Genomic DNA, 17,783 nt, shown 5'->3' with positions numbered 1-17,783 from the left:
TTTCGTTTTGAAAGATTTTTTGTCTCTTTTTTTTTTTTTTTTTTTATTTATTTTTTTTTAAATTGTAAAATGCTTTATTTTTGTGTTGACCTCTTTTGCAGTTTAATCTTCACGTCCTCCAGAAATCGTCACCGTCGGCTCTTAGGTAACCCTCGCGGCCGTCCCCGTGCTCTAAACTAAACGACTTTAAAAATGGTATTCCTCGCGTATTGATGTAGAGAGCGTCTCTCCCATCGTCTGTACATCTGTTTCATGTTCTGCCACTTCCAAAGCCACCGGCATCAGAGCTGAAGAGACGGAAGTCTTTCTTGAAAACATCAGGTAGATCTTGTGTGTGTGTTTTTTGTGTGTGTGTGTGTGGGGTGGGCGACGTCGGCTCAGCGGGGCTCGGCACCATGCTGCTCTGTCAATCTGCCCCTGCCCCGTGCCGAGGGGCACAAACCGAAAGGGGGGTTGCAATCCTGCATGAAACTGAAATCACATCAGTAACTGTGTGTTCTTGATCTACACATCTACACCCACTTCTCTACACACACCTGCCAATCATAGCACATCGGAGTAATCTGGGATTCTCCCAGACGAGTGTTTGAACCTGAGAACTGTACTTTTTTTGTTTTGTTTTTTTATACTCTAAATTTGCATTGCCTGGGATTAGACATCCATCACTAAGAGTTTTGCCTTGGGTTACATTTTTCTCTTCCTCCTTTTTCCTCCGGTCAAACAATTAAGAAATCTATTACGAAACACCTCAGCAACGCATCCCGAATCGCTCCCGATAATCTCCTTCGAACGAAACCTTTCTAAAAAAAATTCTTTAGTCGCACTGATTCAATAAAGAGAACGAGTTCGAAACGAATAGAAATCGCACCATACTAATAGACGCTAATTACACTACGCTGTTTACGTTAAATATGATCCACTTAGCACTTTTTATATATTCATATATAGTGAATATATTTCACCTCGCTGTAAACATGCTTCCGGTGTAATAATTGAGTTTTACTAAGTGGAAGAAAAAAAGAAAGAACTGAAAGTGATTGCAACATTCTTTCTATAAACAATACCTTTTAAACTCACAGCTCGAAGCTTCCCCGTACCTCGTTTTCTTTCTTTCAACGCGGCATTCAGCGCGCAGAGTAACACGCTACACACGCTAATCGCAGACTCGGATACGAGCCGACGTAAATCGCGGCCTCCTCGTCCTCACATATGTTCGTCTTCCCACACGTCGTGTTTCTCTTCTCTTCTCGAGCGAGAGAATAGAAATAGTGGGGTTTTTTGGTAAATTATGCGGTGTTTTACTACATTAACACACACACACACACACACACACACACACACAAACACACACTTTGGTCTTTGACTTTAAGCGAAGGTGGAAGCCTGGCGAACAGAACCGACACAGCGCTCTAATAAAGTGACAAAAAGCGCAAAAGAAAGAAAAGCATTCTGTTGGTTTTCAAGGTAATTCACATTTCGGAGCAGATTTTTTCTAAAGAAAAGAAAAAAAAAGCCCTCAGCAGGAACATTAGGTTGGAAACAGCAGGGAGGCCATGGCTTCATTAGGAACGGGAGACGCTTCAGCTTTATTATTTCGAGTTTACGGGTTATTCGTGGCGTATTTATTTCTCTTATGCGCTTGCAATTGTTTGGGCAGGGACCCGGCGAGCGACGGCTTCGCCGCTGTTATCTTTCCCGTCGCAGTCGTCGTGATTGAACAGAGCAGCAGAGCCCCGGTCCATCTCGGAGGCCGCCTCTGCGTTCGCCGCGCACAGATCCGAGATCCTGCTCAGTAGGTCCTTCTGGGTTTCGATCAGAAACTCATCCTGCGAAACAAGAGCACAGCGCGAATATTTAACAGGGTTTTCATTTATTCGTCAGTTTCATTTGGTATGTTAGCGAACAAGGCTGTAAACACAGATGCTCCTGCTGAATTTGCTCAAGAACAAAAGATGGGAAGAAAAAGAAACACACACACACACACACACACACACACACACACACACACACACACACACACACACACACATCGACAGTAGTAGCGGGTGGGGAGCTGGCTTGCGGACAGCACTGGCGACACACGCACACTTCCCATCTCATAAATTATCACCGGGGATGACGAGGCCTCCAAAGCCACCGGTGTGTTTTTAGCGGTCGAACCCCACCGTGCCAACCTCCCGACCCCGGCGGAGCGATGCCACGGCGATGCCCGCCGTGCCAGCCTGTTTTCAGCAGAGCAGTTAATAAAGAGATTGATTATCAGACTGTCAGGAAGTGACAGTTGGACAGGGGCCGCTCCCCGTGAGTGACAGAGGGCACGATCGGCTCGCTGCAGCAGCAGCGCCGCGCCACCCGCACAGTGCCAACGCGGGGAGGGAAACCCGCCGCGGGCACAGCCACCGCCTTCTGGAGCAGCAGCTCCACGGCTGCAAAACACACCTCCGCTGCCAGAGTCAGAGTTCGGCTCTGCCATGCACTCCCTTCCGCTTGGCTCGCACGCTCCTCGCATGCACTCACACCGCGCTTAGGCCTCGCCTGCTTTTCCAGGAGACTCATCAACATCTGGGCCAGCGCTTCTGAAAGTTACACGAGGAAACTTCTCGCAGTACTGCTGACCTTTCCTAGGTCGATTATTTGATTGGACGACTTGCTTTGGTTTGTGACACGACAAACCAAGCATCTTCATTTTCATTACCTCGTTACGCCACCGATTTTCATTCCATTAACAGACGCATCAGACGTGCGCTTTTCGTTGTTCTATGGTTTTTAAGAGTTCATGGTTCATGGAACGGTTCTACATAAACCTTTACAGTCTGGCGGCAATCACAGCCGAGAGGTGAGTTTTCAAACTTTCCAAGAAACACGCACGTTCGGATAGCAGTCGGCCGTAACTGGGATCACGGTCTAATTATATTCGTTTATTGACACAAATCGGAGGAGTCTGTTGACATTCCTGACAGTTGCATCTCATTTCCCTCTGCCACTGCGACTCTACGGTGTTAATATTAAAAATGTAATGGTATCTGCTTAGCTACTTCCATCATTAGTGAAGTGAAGCTATGTGTTCTTATTAGCTTTTCGCTTAGCAGCAGTGAGTGAAATTGAAATAAAGACAAATGAACTTCCACAAACAAAGTCGAAAGTGCAGACAATCAAATCCTGCTTATCATTTGCAAGATTGTGAGAGGGAAGAATTGGATTCTGGAGTAGCTAGTGGTTATAACAGGTGATGATTTACACATTGCAAATACTTCAAATCAGAAATGCGTGCACACTACGGTGACCTCGTTTCCGAGGCACAGACCGAAGGAGAAAAATGCCTCTCAGTACACGTTGAGTATTTGAACGGAGGTATTTTTGTGTGTTTCTACCGTGTAATTGGTTTCGAACCTGTGCTAAGACCTGCCATTAAGCCCCCTCATAATGATCGTTACAGTCTGAACGCTAATTTATAGACGCCTCACAGCTGGATATTTTGAGCGTCATGGATATTCGAGGCAGCACGCGTGCCGAAGACGATAGAAGGACGGGGAGGCGTTTGGAACGGTCCTAATTAATGATTTAACACCTCTCAGGTACGAGTACACAGTCAGACACACTTTGGGCCCTGCTTTGTCTGTCCTCTCGGTTGAGATGCTGTCTGCGCGATGCGGCAGCGCGTTTGAAGTCGCGCTCGTCTGTCTCCTGTTGGCCGCGTCCCCCCTTTTTTTTAAATGAAACATAAGCTTTAATAGCGTCACCGGGAGAAGCGGGTGATAAAAGGCGAAGGTGGCGAGCGATCGTGCCTGTTTTCTCACGAGCGCACTGTTCAAACAGCGCATTGTTCAAAGACAATGCATGCAAAAGACGCACAGACGGGGGGCTCCTGGTGGAGGGAAAAGTGGAACGTGGGAGGTGGAGGGTTGGGGGGGGTTGTTCATCATGTCTTCAGGGAGATCAAACTATCATGCAGGTAGAATATATATATATATATATATATATATATATATATATATATATATATATATATATATATATATATATATATATATATATATATATATATATATATATATAAAAAAATACAGGGTCTCTTGATTTGACCAGGATCACAGAAGAGGAAAGTGTTTAGGTTGACGTGTCAGAGAGAGACGAGTAAACCCTCAGGCCTCGTGATGAAAAGATGTGTAACGTATCTTTTAAAAAAAAGATTATTAATGTTAAGACACTCAGAAAAAAAAAAGAGAAGCAGTAGAGGACCCGAAGTCACTTTACTTGATGTTTAAAAGCTCACAAAGCTCCAATTCCAATGAATGTGGTATATCTACAGGTATAAAAAAAACTATGGCAAAAAAGAAGTCTTTTCAGGCTTCTCTTGGCTTCACAGAGATCGATACTGGTTTTGTGAACATCTAGAGGGAAAAGCTCTGCTCTTGCCTGCACCAGGACGACGCAGATGGACAAGATGCTCAGTGGCACGAGATCCTCCTGGCAGAGTGCCACTTACACAGTCTTTTTTTTTTTTTTCTTTTTTTTTTGCCAGGCTGCTAAACTAATCGGGATAAAAGCAGGTTCCTGCCGGCCACGAATTATAAAGTCATTAACGAGTACAAATAAGGCTGTGTGTTGAGGGGCAGCATGAGCAGGCCGATGCAGAGCGCCAGGGGTTTTCAAGGGTCTCATAGCCGAATGAGCCTTTACACAAACACTCACAGTCAGTGCCAATCAAACAACGAGACTGTGCGCACGTGTGTGTGTGTGTGTTTCGATTCGCTATCCATACATATTTATTCCTGTAATTACTGATAAAGTATAAATCATTCACGTCTCCCCGTTATGTAATCTAATTCCCCACAAAAGCACTGGTTCAGTGTCACTCCCTCGATATTATTTAAAGTCTCCTTAAGTTAAAAAAAAAAAAAAAGAAGAGAGAGAGGAAAAAAAAGAAAAGGAGTCGTTTAAGTTGTTCTGCTCTGGTCTTGGCAACTAAACTAGCTCATTTGTTAGCTCTGCATTCTCTCAGACAGCCTTATAAATGGAGGCACTATCCAATTATTACAGGGGCTAAAAGTAGAGCTGCGGCACGCCAGAGCCGAATCTATCACCCCGCCATGTGTGTGTGTGTGTGTGTGTGTGAGAAAAGTAGAGAGTATAAAGCAGCATCCATATGTTGTCTTAACGCCCTTCCTTTTTTCTTCAACCTGTATTACTGGATGCTGAGACTTTTTGATGATTTATTCCTTATAAAATAATCACAGGAGTGTCTTTTTTTCTCTATCAGATGCAACTGCATACAACAACTTACTGTGGATACACAACTACTGAGAAAGATCGCAAGTAGAAATCTAAAGAACACATGAGTCCAACTGACAATGGCAGCATGTCTATAATGTCTAAAGTCATCAATTTGTGTGGGAGGGAGAAGTGTGTGTGTGTGTGTGTGTGTGTGTGTGTGTGTGTGTGAGAGAGAGAGAGAGAGAGAGAGAGAGAGAGAGAGAGAGAGAGAGACGCGAACGGCTACTTCGGAAACTTTCTGATAATTGGCTTCTTAAAAAGGGGGCCTCATTTTTAACTGTGTCACCATGGCTGGTGGATGACAATTAATCTGTTTTGCACTGTTTTCTTGGCATCTGTGCCAATTACTTTATATGCTAATATATGTAAATTACCAAACATTTTCAGATGCCAGTAACAAGTAGGTCTACGCATGCGTCGGCCTTTTATTTATTCAAAATAATTTTTTCACATTTATTAAAATGCGCTCTGTCTGACTGTCTGTCTGTCTGTCTGCCTGCCTGTCTGTCTGTCTGTCAAAAATATTTTTTCATTATTATTATTATTATTATTATTATTATTATTATTATTATTATTATTATTTTTATTTTTTTTAATAAATGTTAATAAATACATTTAAATAAATTATTAAATTTATATAATTTATCATTTGTTGATATTGTTATTAAATAATAACTAAAATGAATAAAAATCAGTGCTAATAAATATCAATTAGTAATAAACGAATAATAATAAACACATAATCAAATCTGAAGTTCTGTACGAGGCCTGTTGAGGAAAACAGGATTTGTGACACGAGCGCTTCGCCGCAGCTCTGTAGACTATCCATTATACAGACATTTAACAAAATACAGGAAAAAAATGTCAAATAAAGTCCACAATTATGCTGTATCTCAATTTTTTAAATTTTTTTTAAAGCACAGATGAGCTTTTTTCCCTGTTGTTTGATGATCGTGTTGTGACTTTATTATTGTAAGAAAGAACGAAAAGAGTCACTGATAAACATGTAGCATAAATAAATTCCAATCAAACGCATTTTCAAACGTCTGGATTGTTTGATTCGATAACATAAAGGGCTGTAATTAGCAGCACTTTATTTCTTCGCACTGTCGTGTTTATCCTTTCAGACGATCACACACACATACACACACGTACAAAAGCGACTCGTCTGCCTCTGACTGTAGATGTCACTGTTGTATGTGAAATGGATGTTCAGGCACATGCTCCTGAAATGGATGTGACTCGAAAATGAGACTTTTTGTTTGTTTGTTTGTTTGTTTGTTTGTTTGTTTGTTTGTTTCTAATGTGATTGTGTTTTTGTTTTTGTTTTCCACTTTTAAAAAGTAATTTTATGGTTCTGGAGAACAACACAAAAGCCTCAGAAAACAATTGGCGGCCGTCTAATCTTTTATTTTAATTTGAGATTATAGCCCGCTTCAACTTCAACTGTTTGCAGTTTCCTCAAACTCGGTCTTAAATCTGTTGCGGAACGTACCGGAAAACAAACAGCCTCTGACTTTATAGCAGCTACAAACAGCCGGTTCCTCAGGAGCATCTCTTAGTGGTAAAGCTACTGTTAAAAAAGCGCTGACACCACCATAAATTCTAAAGAAAATGAATTGGACATTTGCAGGTATTTCATTGTTAAGTTACAATCATGTGTATGTTTTTACTATAAAAATAAACGACGACGTATTAGTTACTGAACCGTCGATCGCCCGTGTGAGATCCATCTTCACAATGTATAGTTTCAAACTCGAGTCTTCATGAGGGAGCAGTAATGGAATAAATCCAGATGAGGACAAGTTCCCTTTGGAGTCAAATTTTCAATTCAAATTTGAATTTCAAGTCTGGTTCCTCTCACGGTTTCTTCCTCATACCATCTCAGGGAGTTTTTCTTTTTCCACTGTCACCACTGGTTAAACTCGCTACTCGAATCAAATTGAATTGAGCCAAAGGATTAAAGAAAAAAGTTTCTGAAATACACTTAAACTCCGGCTGACTCGAATGAGTAGACAGTCCTGTCTTAATTTCTTCCCTGATTCTCCTAATTAGCTCATTAACATATCGTTAAGTACGTCAGAAAAACGTTAGCAACGAGGACTCTCTAGCAAAAGTGCTGCGCACGAACGTGACATCGCGTCAAAATAAACAAGCGCACGTCGTATCTCGTACCTTGTATTTTCCAGCTTTCGGGTTCGTTCGCATTTCAAGGCACGTACGAATGATGTGCACTTTACGAGGTCCAGCCTCTGCTCTCTTGACAGCGGAAAAAAAAATTATCTTTCAGCCGTCTGTTATCAATTTGCTTTCATCTGTGAATTACACGTCGTGTGAAATTTTACCCAGTAATTAAGGTGAGTCCCCGGCGCTTAAGAGAGCCGTGATTTGCAGCGATTATCAGGGTTGAGTGCTGAAAAACGACCCCGCTGTGACCTCCGGGGCAGACTCGAGTGCAACCGGCTACAGCCACCGCTTATTTAATTGATCTCCGCAGCTTCACATTTAAATATCATACCAGAACTGACGGGTTTGTTTTCCTGAGCGCGACACCGAGAGACGATCCGTCGTGCAGTTCTGACCTGATTCTCGTTAGTTTGTTCACCCTATGACTCGTCTATGACATCCGTCTGGGGCATTTAACGAGATATTAGCTGGAAAAGATTATGGTTTCTCAAAGCGTACGGACGCTACGTAGTGCTGAATCTAAAATAATCAATGAAGCTGAATCACTGTTTAATATATTGCAAACCACAGCCGGTCAGACATTTTTGCACAATAACAGTTTGTCACGGTCACGCAGTTTTTCCTACATTTTTTATTTTTTTTATCTGTACACCGTTTTACGTCAGGGAACAAGTTAGCACGTGTTAGCGCTTACACAGCTGTTCCCTCACCCTTTCGTTACTAAGAAACGACAAACCGTTAATTATAAAAAACCTACTCACTGATACAAAGCTCTAGAAATGGACCCTTTTCACGTCTCCTCAGAGTAAAATGTCCCCCCCATATTAATGCATTTATTTCTCAAATAATGTTTTTTTAAATGTTTTCTTAGGCTTTTTTAAACCTCATATATATCGTCCACCTGCTAATGCTATAAAAATAAGCACTTTTAAGACTCACAAATTAAGTACAAGGAAAAGTTCTTTTTTTAATCTCAAATATGAAATGAAAGGCAGAGCAGCATTATTGCACCGTGAATAAGGACGAAGGGGAAGAGACTAAACCGCGGTGCTGATGTTAATGACTCGTTTTAATACATGCCACGAAGATTTGGACTCGGTGACGCACCGTCTGTAAGCTGGATGTATGTAGGTATATGTACCTTCTGTCTCGTCGGCATGGCGAGGTTACGTCAGGTGGACAATTTTATATGCTGAGACGAGTTAGAACGATAGTCGCGATCTGAACCTGATTTAAGCAAAGTTTTTTGAAAATTGCTAAAGTATATATACAATTCCTACACACCACATGGGTTTTAAAGAAAAGTATTTGTGAAGCCAATAAAGTGACAGCGCAATTTTAAAAGTAACGCAGCTGCGTAGAAGGGTAATAATTCTTGTTTCTGATTGGACAGCCGGTCAGAGCTCTATAGCAGGTCACTCAAGAACTTCTGCTCCAACCCACGTATAGAATATCTTCATGTACATTGTCATGACAGAGCAGGTTTGGGTCCCTTTGTTCAAGTTAAGGGAAAATTTAATTCTACCACATCTTAAGGCATCCTATACAATTGTGTGACAGTTTGAAGAAGCCGGGAAAAGTCAGGTGTCCCAATACTTTCGTCTTTGTATTACATGCGTAACTTCAGTGCCTGTATGGAAGGAGTCTCCAGTGCCAACACTTTGTAACAGTCAAGGGGTAAATCAAGGCATGTTTAAAGCTGCTGTTTCTTTAAGAACCTGTTCATGGGAAATGTATATCTTTCCCTCAGTAAAGCAGTTATTATAAGGACAGGTTTGTAGATCCAATAAGCTTGTAATACATACCTCTAGTAATCGAGTCACTAATAAACGGGCGGCTTAGTGTCCGTGTCCGTGTCCTCTTAGCACGAAAATAAGCACAGATTTCCCTCCTTAATAGACACAAAAGACACTTCTGTGACTCCTGGTGAATGGAGCTGGGTTAATATGCACTTGGCTGGATTTACATAAATGAGAACATAATCAGGTTATGGACATTTAGTCCAACTTACCCAAGCAAATAAAAGCCTACGGGAGACCCACAGAGCCCATTATAGCTTTGGTATTTAAAGTCCTATAACACGTCGTCCTTTTTTTTTTTTTTTTCGCGTGAATTTCCTAGTCAAGCAAATTGTCATTTTTTTTCTGCTTAGACGTATACACAGTCCTGCTGATGAGGTCTTTATCGTGAGTGGTTATCCTGTAAAAAAAAAAAAAAAAAAAAAAAAAAAAAACACATAGCTCTTAAGGAACTCTTCAGGTATTCATTTGAATAGAGCACGCTGAACGAGTGTTTCTCTAATTGATCCCTGGGGAAAACAGAGATGGCTCGGCCCGACAAACATGTTTTCCCCCAATTACGGACACAGTTTTTTTAAAACGAGGCCAGGCAAGCATGCAGTACATGCGACGACGGAGCTGCCTCAGCTACAGCGCGTTTCATGTACAGAGCAAACCCATGAACGTGTTTGTCTTCACAATTTACATAGAATTATAACACAGCGGACGTGTGGATCCTAACTCAAGTCACAATAGATCTTTTTAAAACAAATTTCTCTCATGTCCCACGTTTCTGTAACACAGGGTTATTCGGTGAGATTGGGTTAAACCACTTGTTTCGTCACCCGCCAAGTTCCACCCACCACCCAGCTCTCCTGGACACTTTCTCGCATAAACGGCGCACTCAGACGCCCACGACTGGCTGACAACGCTAGGGGAGAGAGTAGGGCCATGCATCGTTTGCTACAATACAAATCTAGGAAATTGAGCTAAATAATGAACTGGAAATATTTGTTAAGTGAGGATTTTGTAGACTTTACTTGGCGAAAAAAAAAATCTTCTGTTTTTTGTTAGTCACTTTACTATTATGGCTCCAGTATAAGGCTTCCGAAAAATGGCGCACGCAATTCATTGAACTATTCCTCTAAAGCTCCAAAGTAAAAAGAACGATGTGTGAAGTGTGTGGAAGAGCGAGTACTGCTCTCTGTAGGACATGGCACACGGCGAAGCGATGATGGAGCGATGGACAGCAAGGGACTGATTACCACCGGGGCGTCTCACCTGCTAGCCCATCATCATCTCAGCCCAACGCCAAACAGGTGCCATACATGAGTATGGAATGACATGGTGCCGTAGCGTTGGCCTCCAGCGCCGCCGCTGCCACAGTGCCCAGCTCGGCTCATGAGTCAGAGGGCCAGAGATCAAACCCGTGCCTCCTGAACTGAGAGTTCTGGCGAGCCAACTAATGATGGATGCCCACTTTCGCTCCCCTCTGGCCTGGCGTTGGGACACGGGGCGCTTGAACAGCTGGCCTGCTCTTGCCCGCCTGGACGTGACAACCTTGGCACTTTATTAGTGGTGCCCGCTATGCCAGCTAATCCTTTCACAGGGTCCCTGTCATGCTGATGTCTTCATCGCTAAGCAGAGCAGACGCCCGCTCCTGGCAGCCACTGGAGGTGACAACAAATCCAATTATCTCCCCTCCATGGTGCCCAGGCAGCCTGGGCCGGTGTGACAGGGACGGGGACATCCAGTGCCCTACTACCTACCCCATCCAGCTCACTCCACAGATACCCTCTGTGGTCACGCTAACACAACTAGCGTGCCGCCAATTCAGTCAGGTGGGAGAGCAGAAGAAAAACAGGACTCCTTAGATCCACTCTAGGACCTGCGACAGTGCAACGGAGGCAAAAAAAAATAAATCTTCTCAAAGTTACACAGGAAAATGTGTCAGCCGAAAGGTGATGGTGTTAATTTATAGCAGCTCTGTTCTTCTCAGCCATTGTTTAGGACTGTGAACCGAGCGAGCTTGCTAGCGACACCGGATGCTCATGTGAGAAACGGCAACGGGAGGGATAGAAAAACTGATCTCATTTTAACTTCTCATTTCGATGATTGATTCGTTTCAATTGTCTCGAATCAAGAACAGTCGAGAAAGTTACCCGAAGACAGCCGAAGGCGCGGTGAGCGGCGCTACACTTCAGTCAAGGTGTTTTCACTAACAGACAAAACTATTCCACGCAGACGTGTTAAATGTACACAACACATGGTATTGTTGTGAAACTTTCCCAATTCAGACACAACACGAGCCTTTGAGCCTCGGTACATGTTGACTGCTGATTCTCACCCGTAGAAAAAAAAAAACGGGGGGGGGGGGGGAATGGTAGGGTTTGGGGGGGGGTTAGTGTAATAGATCAAGTTAAAAAATAAACCGTTGATTTATTATTTGTAGTTATTGATTTAAAAGGTTTTTTTTTTTTTTTTTTTGTCACTTTAGTCAAATCAATAGGAAAGGAAGGCTAAGCTCAATGAGGAAATGTGCCTGTAAATTTTTTCCTGTAACCGTGTGTCATTCTTTATGTAATATACAATTTCTATAATTTAGACTCAATTTGTGCTTATTTTCAAGTTAGTAATCTTTCGAGTCCCACCATATTCCCACCATGGGTGTACGTTTCATTAAAAAAATTAAATGACACGTGATTTTATTTTTGGTATAATTTTTACTTGGACCTCGTCCGATGCATGACCTCTCATTTCACAAATCGATCATGACGAATGCCAGAAGTTCTGATTTACTGTCGCAAAGAGCTCCTCCGTCACTCACACACCTAGACGTGCGTCACGTCACTCGCACTTAATAAAGCATCCATATTCAAAAGGAGGTTGGGGGCGGGGTGTGGTGCTTCGGCATGGTGGATATTTGAAAGGGAAAGGAAGGATCGTAGCTGGATGAAGCCCCGATAAAAAATTTAAAAAAAGCAGCGACTCGAGGGCTTCATGATATTCAGATGAGCCTCAGAGCGGCTGACTGGTGACTCTGAGCGCTTGAGCGTACAGTCTGAGGACATGCCCAAAGGGAAATGCAAAGAACTCTGACGGACCGGCTCATCCGACGGGCCATTTCCAGCCGAGGAGACGAAGAGATGCCTTTCCCCGCCGCGTCGAAGCCGCAAAAGTGTTTCAGAACAAAAAGTTACGATAAAGTTTTGAAAAGAATTTTTCTTGTATGCACTTGAGCGCCTATTTTATTTTGTCATCTTATCAATCTGTATGTATCTTATCAATCATCTATCGCTTAGTAACCATTCCTACGTTTGGATTTGTGACATGCGACTTGTGCCGTGGCCTTTAAACAAATCCTGTCTTTCAAAAGCCAGTTTGTCTTTCCGACTTTCCTCCACCTCTTTCCCACCCCCACACTCCATCGCCATCAAATGAAGAAGATGAAGAAAAGAAGCAAGAGAGAGAAAGAGAGAGAGAGAGAGAGAGAGAGAAAAGCAACCTCCTTCCTGCGAAACTGTAGGTCACACCTCTGACTGCACTGATGGGGGTAAAGTAGAGCGATTAAAATGACAGGGAGACAGATCGAGTGTGACACATCAAAGGGCCTGGAAAAGCTGGAAAACTGAGCAGCGCAACCTCGCCTCATCCCCCTCTCCAGCAGGGGGGAGAGAGAGTAAAAGAGAACAAGAAGAGGAAAAAAAGGGGGAGAGAGAGAGAGAGAGAGAGAGAGAAACAAAGCCGACAAGCATGCACCGCACGGTCAACACGAGCACCCAGAGACCCCCGCGCTCTCCCGACGGCGCAAACACCCGACCCAAACACTACACGGCCAGTGATTACACTATACACGCTCGCGCACTCTGAGGGGCTAATTAATGCTTTAATATGCAAATGAGCGCCACAGTAAATTACACAGCTGGCAAATATGCCTGTTTTGCCCCTGAAAATAAACCAGGAACTGAGCAAGACTGTTTGGATTGAGGGTGCAACGAGAAAGAGAGAGAGAGAGAGAGAGAGAGAGAGAGAGAGAGAGAGAGAGAGAGAGAGAGAGAGAGAGAGAGAAAGAAAGAGAGAGAGAGAGAGAGAGAGATGGAAAGAACGAGAGAGGAAGATTTTCTTCTCGGGTTTTTTGGGGGAGATTTGAATAGCTCCGGCTCCTGCTGCAAAAATAAAGCCTTAAGTGCTCCAAACCCTCATTTTTATCTGCCGTATATTATCCTTTTGCTTTTTGTCTCACTGAGGACTCGGTCGTCCAGAATTTTCCGTCTTCCTGGGCAGAGATTCATGGATAAAAATAATGATTTTAGGACAAACAAGACAAAAAAAATTTAAGAATCCACACTTATAAGCATTCCTGTGAATACGTGGGACTTCTCAATAGTACGGATTTCCACGTGTAACAGATTAATTCATTCAGGATTCAGTATTTAAACATTTATTAGGGATTTTTTTTCTTTTTTTTTTTTTTAAGCGCTCCTGTGATTAATGCATCAGTTTCATTCATCTATTGGTGGATTTGGGAACTCTGAGATTTCAGATTTTTTGAGAGTATTCCTGTTTCCTGTAATTTGTTTAACATATTGTGCAGCATGTTTGCTACTACTGTAGCAGGATATGAACAATTTTTATTTTCTTTTTTTTACAGGATATGCAGGGCCATTTTGAGGTAGTGTAGATGATGATATATTCATATTTATAAGGTTGGATTTGTTGGACTGCCATGACAAAGTTGTACATTTCTAGTATGCTGATTTTTTGTGTTGTTATAATTCCCTCCACTCTTCTGGGAAGATGTTTCACTAGATGTTGGAATGTGCTTGTGGAGATTTGTGGAGAATTCATTCAGCCACAAGGGTGTTAGTAAAGTCATGTAGGTGAGGTGAGGAGGTCCAGGGTCAGTGTTTACATTCATCCCAAAGGTGTTCAATAGGGTTGAAGCTCTATAGCAGGAGATCTTCCACTCCAACCCATGTAAAGCAGATCTTAATGGAGCTGGCTTTGTATACTAGGGCATTGTCTTGTCTGGAGTGAATGAAAAATTTTATGCTGCAGAAAAGTCAGAAATCCCACTCATATTTTCTACATAGTGTATTAGAGCATTTCATCGATGTGATATTTAATACACGTGTAACCACCAAACTCGATCCCAAAACCTGGAGAAGTAATGATATAAAATACAAACTCCACTCCAAACCGTTCCACAATACCAGATCGGAATTAATCAAGCCGCGAGGGTGTAATCCAACCCGAAGCGGTAGACGTGATGTGAGATGTCTCCGAGGGCTGATTCTGATGAACACCTTGAACGCCTGAACGTTATTTTTCTATATCACGCCTGTTCTCGTTCCCCCAGAAACCGACAGGAAACCTGAGAGGAAGTAGCGCGATGATATACAGTCGCAATCATACCATCGATAAAAAAAAAAACAAAAAGGTAAAAAAAAAAAAAACCTTTTGCAGTGATTGCATTAGAGTTCATTTTAGCTGCATTGAATGTAACTAATGTAATCAGCGCTCGCGTCGCCCATATCTGTTTTTTTTTTTACGTTGTGTGTGCTGGGTGTTTTCAAGTGTATTTGTGTATGTGGGTGTGGAGTACACAGTATGTGTACTGTGTACTCCACACAGTACACATACTGTGTACTCCACACAGTATGTGTACTGTGTGAAGTACACAGTACACATACTATGTACTCCACACCCACATACACAGTATGTGAGTCCATCTGTATCTTTATAGTTCACTGTGTGTGTTTGTTGATAGTTTATTCGCTAATTATTGGCACCCCACAAGAGAACGGTAGCAAAAAAAAATTTCATGTGCAAACCGAGCAGCATTTCGCCTCAAAAACTAGATGTGGTCATATTTGGGACCGTCTAATGTACTGATGTTAAATTCGAGATACAATACATCACCATGACGAACAACAAAACGACTAAACAGTCTTAAAACAAGACTTAAAAGAGACATAAAAGAGACTGAAGAATCAAAACAGAATCAGGCCAATCCGGGTTATAATTTGCCTGTGGGAAGACGTAAAGGACGACCCGGACCACTGTTTGCCTCTGCCAAGAGGTTGCGCTTTCCAAAAATTGCATTCGTATGAAATGTTTTTTAGACATTCCAGGCCAATTTACAGGGTGCCAGTATTTTTGAAAGGAGCATTTCAACTAAAGCAAAAACAAACACAAAAAAATTTACAGGAAAATAAAGAAGGGAGCCAATATTTCAGGAGCTCACTGGTTGGCCCAGGATGAGTTGGTTCTCTTCCTTCCTCTCTCTGCTTCTTTTTTGCTCTCTTTGCATCCTCTTTTAAAGACACCCCCCCCCCCTCACCCACTCCTAGGAGCTTGAAGCCCACACCAGGTTGTCACTGACCACCTTCAAACTCAAGTTCGAGTAGCAAACACACACACACACACTCACACACCTCAGCTGAGGACGATCGTGAGGAACATCGTGTCAACACGGTCCTCTGATAAGCAACACCAACGAGAAAAACGAGAATAAACTACCACGCTACAGCCACTGATAGCTAGTCCCTGGAATGTTTCATAAAACTCCTTCTATGAATATTTTAGACGGGTAAATAATTAATAATTCACGCCAACAAGGGGCCGACGATCAAATGAAGCCGAGCATCGACACGCATGCCAAATCAGTCGCTGTAAACAAAGACCCGAGGACCGACTTTTTTTTTTTTTTTTCTCTCCTCCCTGCCACCTTCCTCCCTTTTTAAACATGCGCATCCCAAATTGCATCACACACACATACACACACACACACATATATACACGTGGACGTGCACGCTTTGTCACATACACATTTCATTTGAAAGATGGATTTTTTTCAGGCCGAAGGGAATTCCACCAGAGTGAATCTCTGAAACACTCGATCTGATCGCCTGCTGATTTCTGATGATAAGATTTACTTAATACAAGTGTCACTCGTTCTGCTGTGTTGTGCCCTGACCTAGACAAATCCCAGTAGGGTACACAAGCACACACACACACACACACACACACACACACATGCATACAACCACACGGTCAGTAAAATATGCCTCCTTAAAACGGCTTAAAGGAATATTTTGGGGGTTGTTTTTTACCGTAACCACGAACACGGACATGTTTGTTTCTCGCACCGATGCTAAGATAATAATCCCAGCTAGCTGATAAATACCGTGTCAAGTTTTCACCAAATATTTTCTATAGCAAGCATTTTTCTGACACAAAATGCTGCGCTTAAATCATAATATCTAAAATAATATGTACACAATTATACACATCTGGAAAAGCAGCGATGTTTACTTTCTCAAAAAGTTTTTGAGACACGTGCATGTTTCTTTTGTTTCTGTGCAACAAGCTAGGTAGACAAAAACACAAGAATTGGACTGGAAAAAAAAACTTCAAATCCAAATGTGACATTTCTGACTCCAACAAAAAAACTTCTGTAAGGCATAGAACAGGATAGAAGATGTGGTCAGACTGCCTCACCCCCACGTTCAAACATGGAGGTGGAAGCTGAATGGCTTGGGGTTGTTTTAAAACAGAGAATGTTGGAGACTTATTCAGGGTAAAAGAAACTAACATGGCAACCATTCCATACATCAATATCCATGCAATTCCACCTGGGCTGCGGAAAGACCGACTTCAAAAAGACAATGACAACGTCTACGCTCTTTAAGCATTATTCAGAGAGCAAACAATTGTCTGGAGTGATATCTATCATGAAACGACCTGCCCAGTCATCGCACCTAAATCCTATTGAACTGCTCTGGGATGAAATGGAACGAATGAAAAGAGAGAAATGTCCAACTAGTGGAGAACATCTTTGGCAAATTTCACATTAGGCACAGCAAAGTATTAGAAATGAACTGTCCGCAATGTGTGAAGATGTTTTTCATGCTAAGGGAGGGTTTTTGACATATATTTGTTTGGTCAAAGTTTACCTTCATGGCATTAAATTACCCCAGTTTGTTCCATAGATTATCTCAAAAACCATAAAACATAGGTATTCATGCATAATGCATAATCTGGAAACGTGGCTATGCATCAATGACATAATGTTTGCTAGCACTGTGGGGCGGCCATATTGGATAAGCGGACCCACGATTGTTTCACTTCGATTTTATTTAGCTCAATTACTTAGAATATAATACTGAAAATTCAGTCATAAATACAACATATTTTGAGTAAAATCTTTTTTTGTTTCCTCCAAACTATTTCTGTAATCAATCGTTTCCAAAAACGATTATAATACGCCGACGTGTATCCATGCGATTTAAAAATACACCTTTTTTTTGTTTTGTTTTTTTATAAACGACAGATGCTCCATCTTTACGAAATATTATAAAGCGTAAACTGATTGACAGGAAAAGGAAATTCACAGAAAAATACATCAGAAATCAGAAAAAAAATTAGATAAATAAATAAAATAAAAACCCTTTCCCGTTTCCAAAACGAGAGCGGAGGCTTTGGAGTGTGTTTTAAAGTGAGCGTTACTTTCCTCTGAGAATTTAATTAATGCTTTAATAT

General features: G+C 42.1%; 1 protein-coding gene across 1 annotated transcript in view; it reads right to left on the bottom strand.

The window, feature by feature from the left end:
- The window catches only part of LOC310731440 (protein phosphatase 1 regulatory subunit 37), a 39,948-nt gene that overhangs the window by 285 nt on the left and 21,880 nt on the right, over positions 1-17,783 (bottom strand). Inside the window, exon 11 of the mRNA XM_083551081.1 lies at positions 1-1,826. This exon is cut by the window's left edge and continues 285 nt beyond it. Coding sequence (XP_083407207.1) covers positions 1,632-1,826 — 195 coding nt within the window. The 3' untranslated portion in view covers positions 1-1,631. The remainder of the gene's footprint in view (positions 1,827-17,783) is intronic.

This window comes from Silurus aristotelis (assembly GCF_946808225.1).
Source record: "Silurus aristotelis genome assembly, chromosome: 9".
Classification (NCBI taxonomy): domain Eukaryota; kingdom Metazoa; phylum Chordata; class Actinopteri; order Siluriformes; family Siluridae; genus Silurus; species Silurus aristotelis.
The sequence above is the reverse complement of the archived record's forward strand: the minus strand, read 5'-3'. Positions and strand labels throughout refer to the sequence as shown.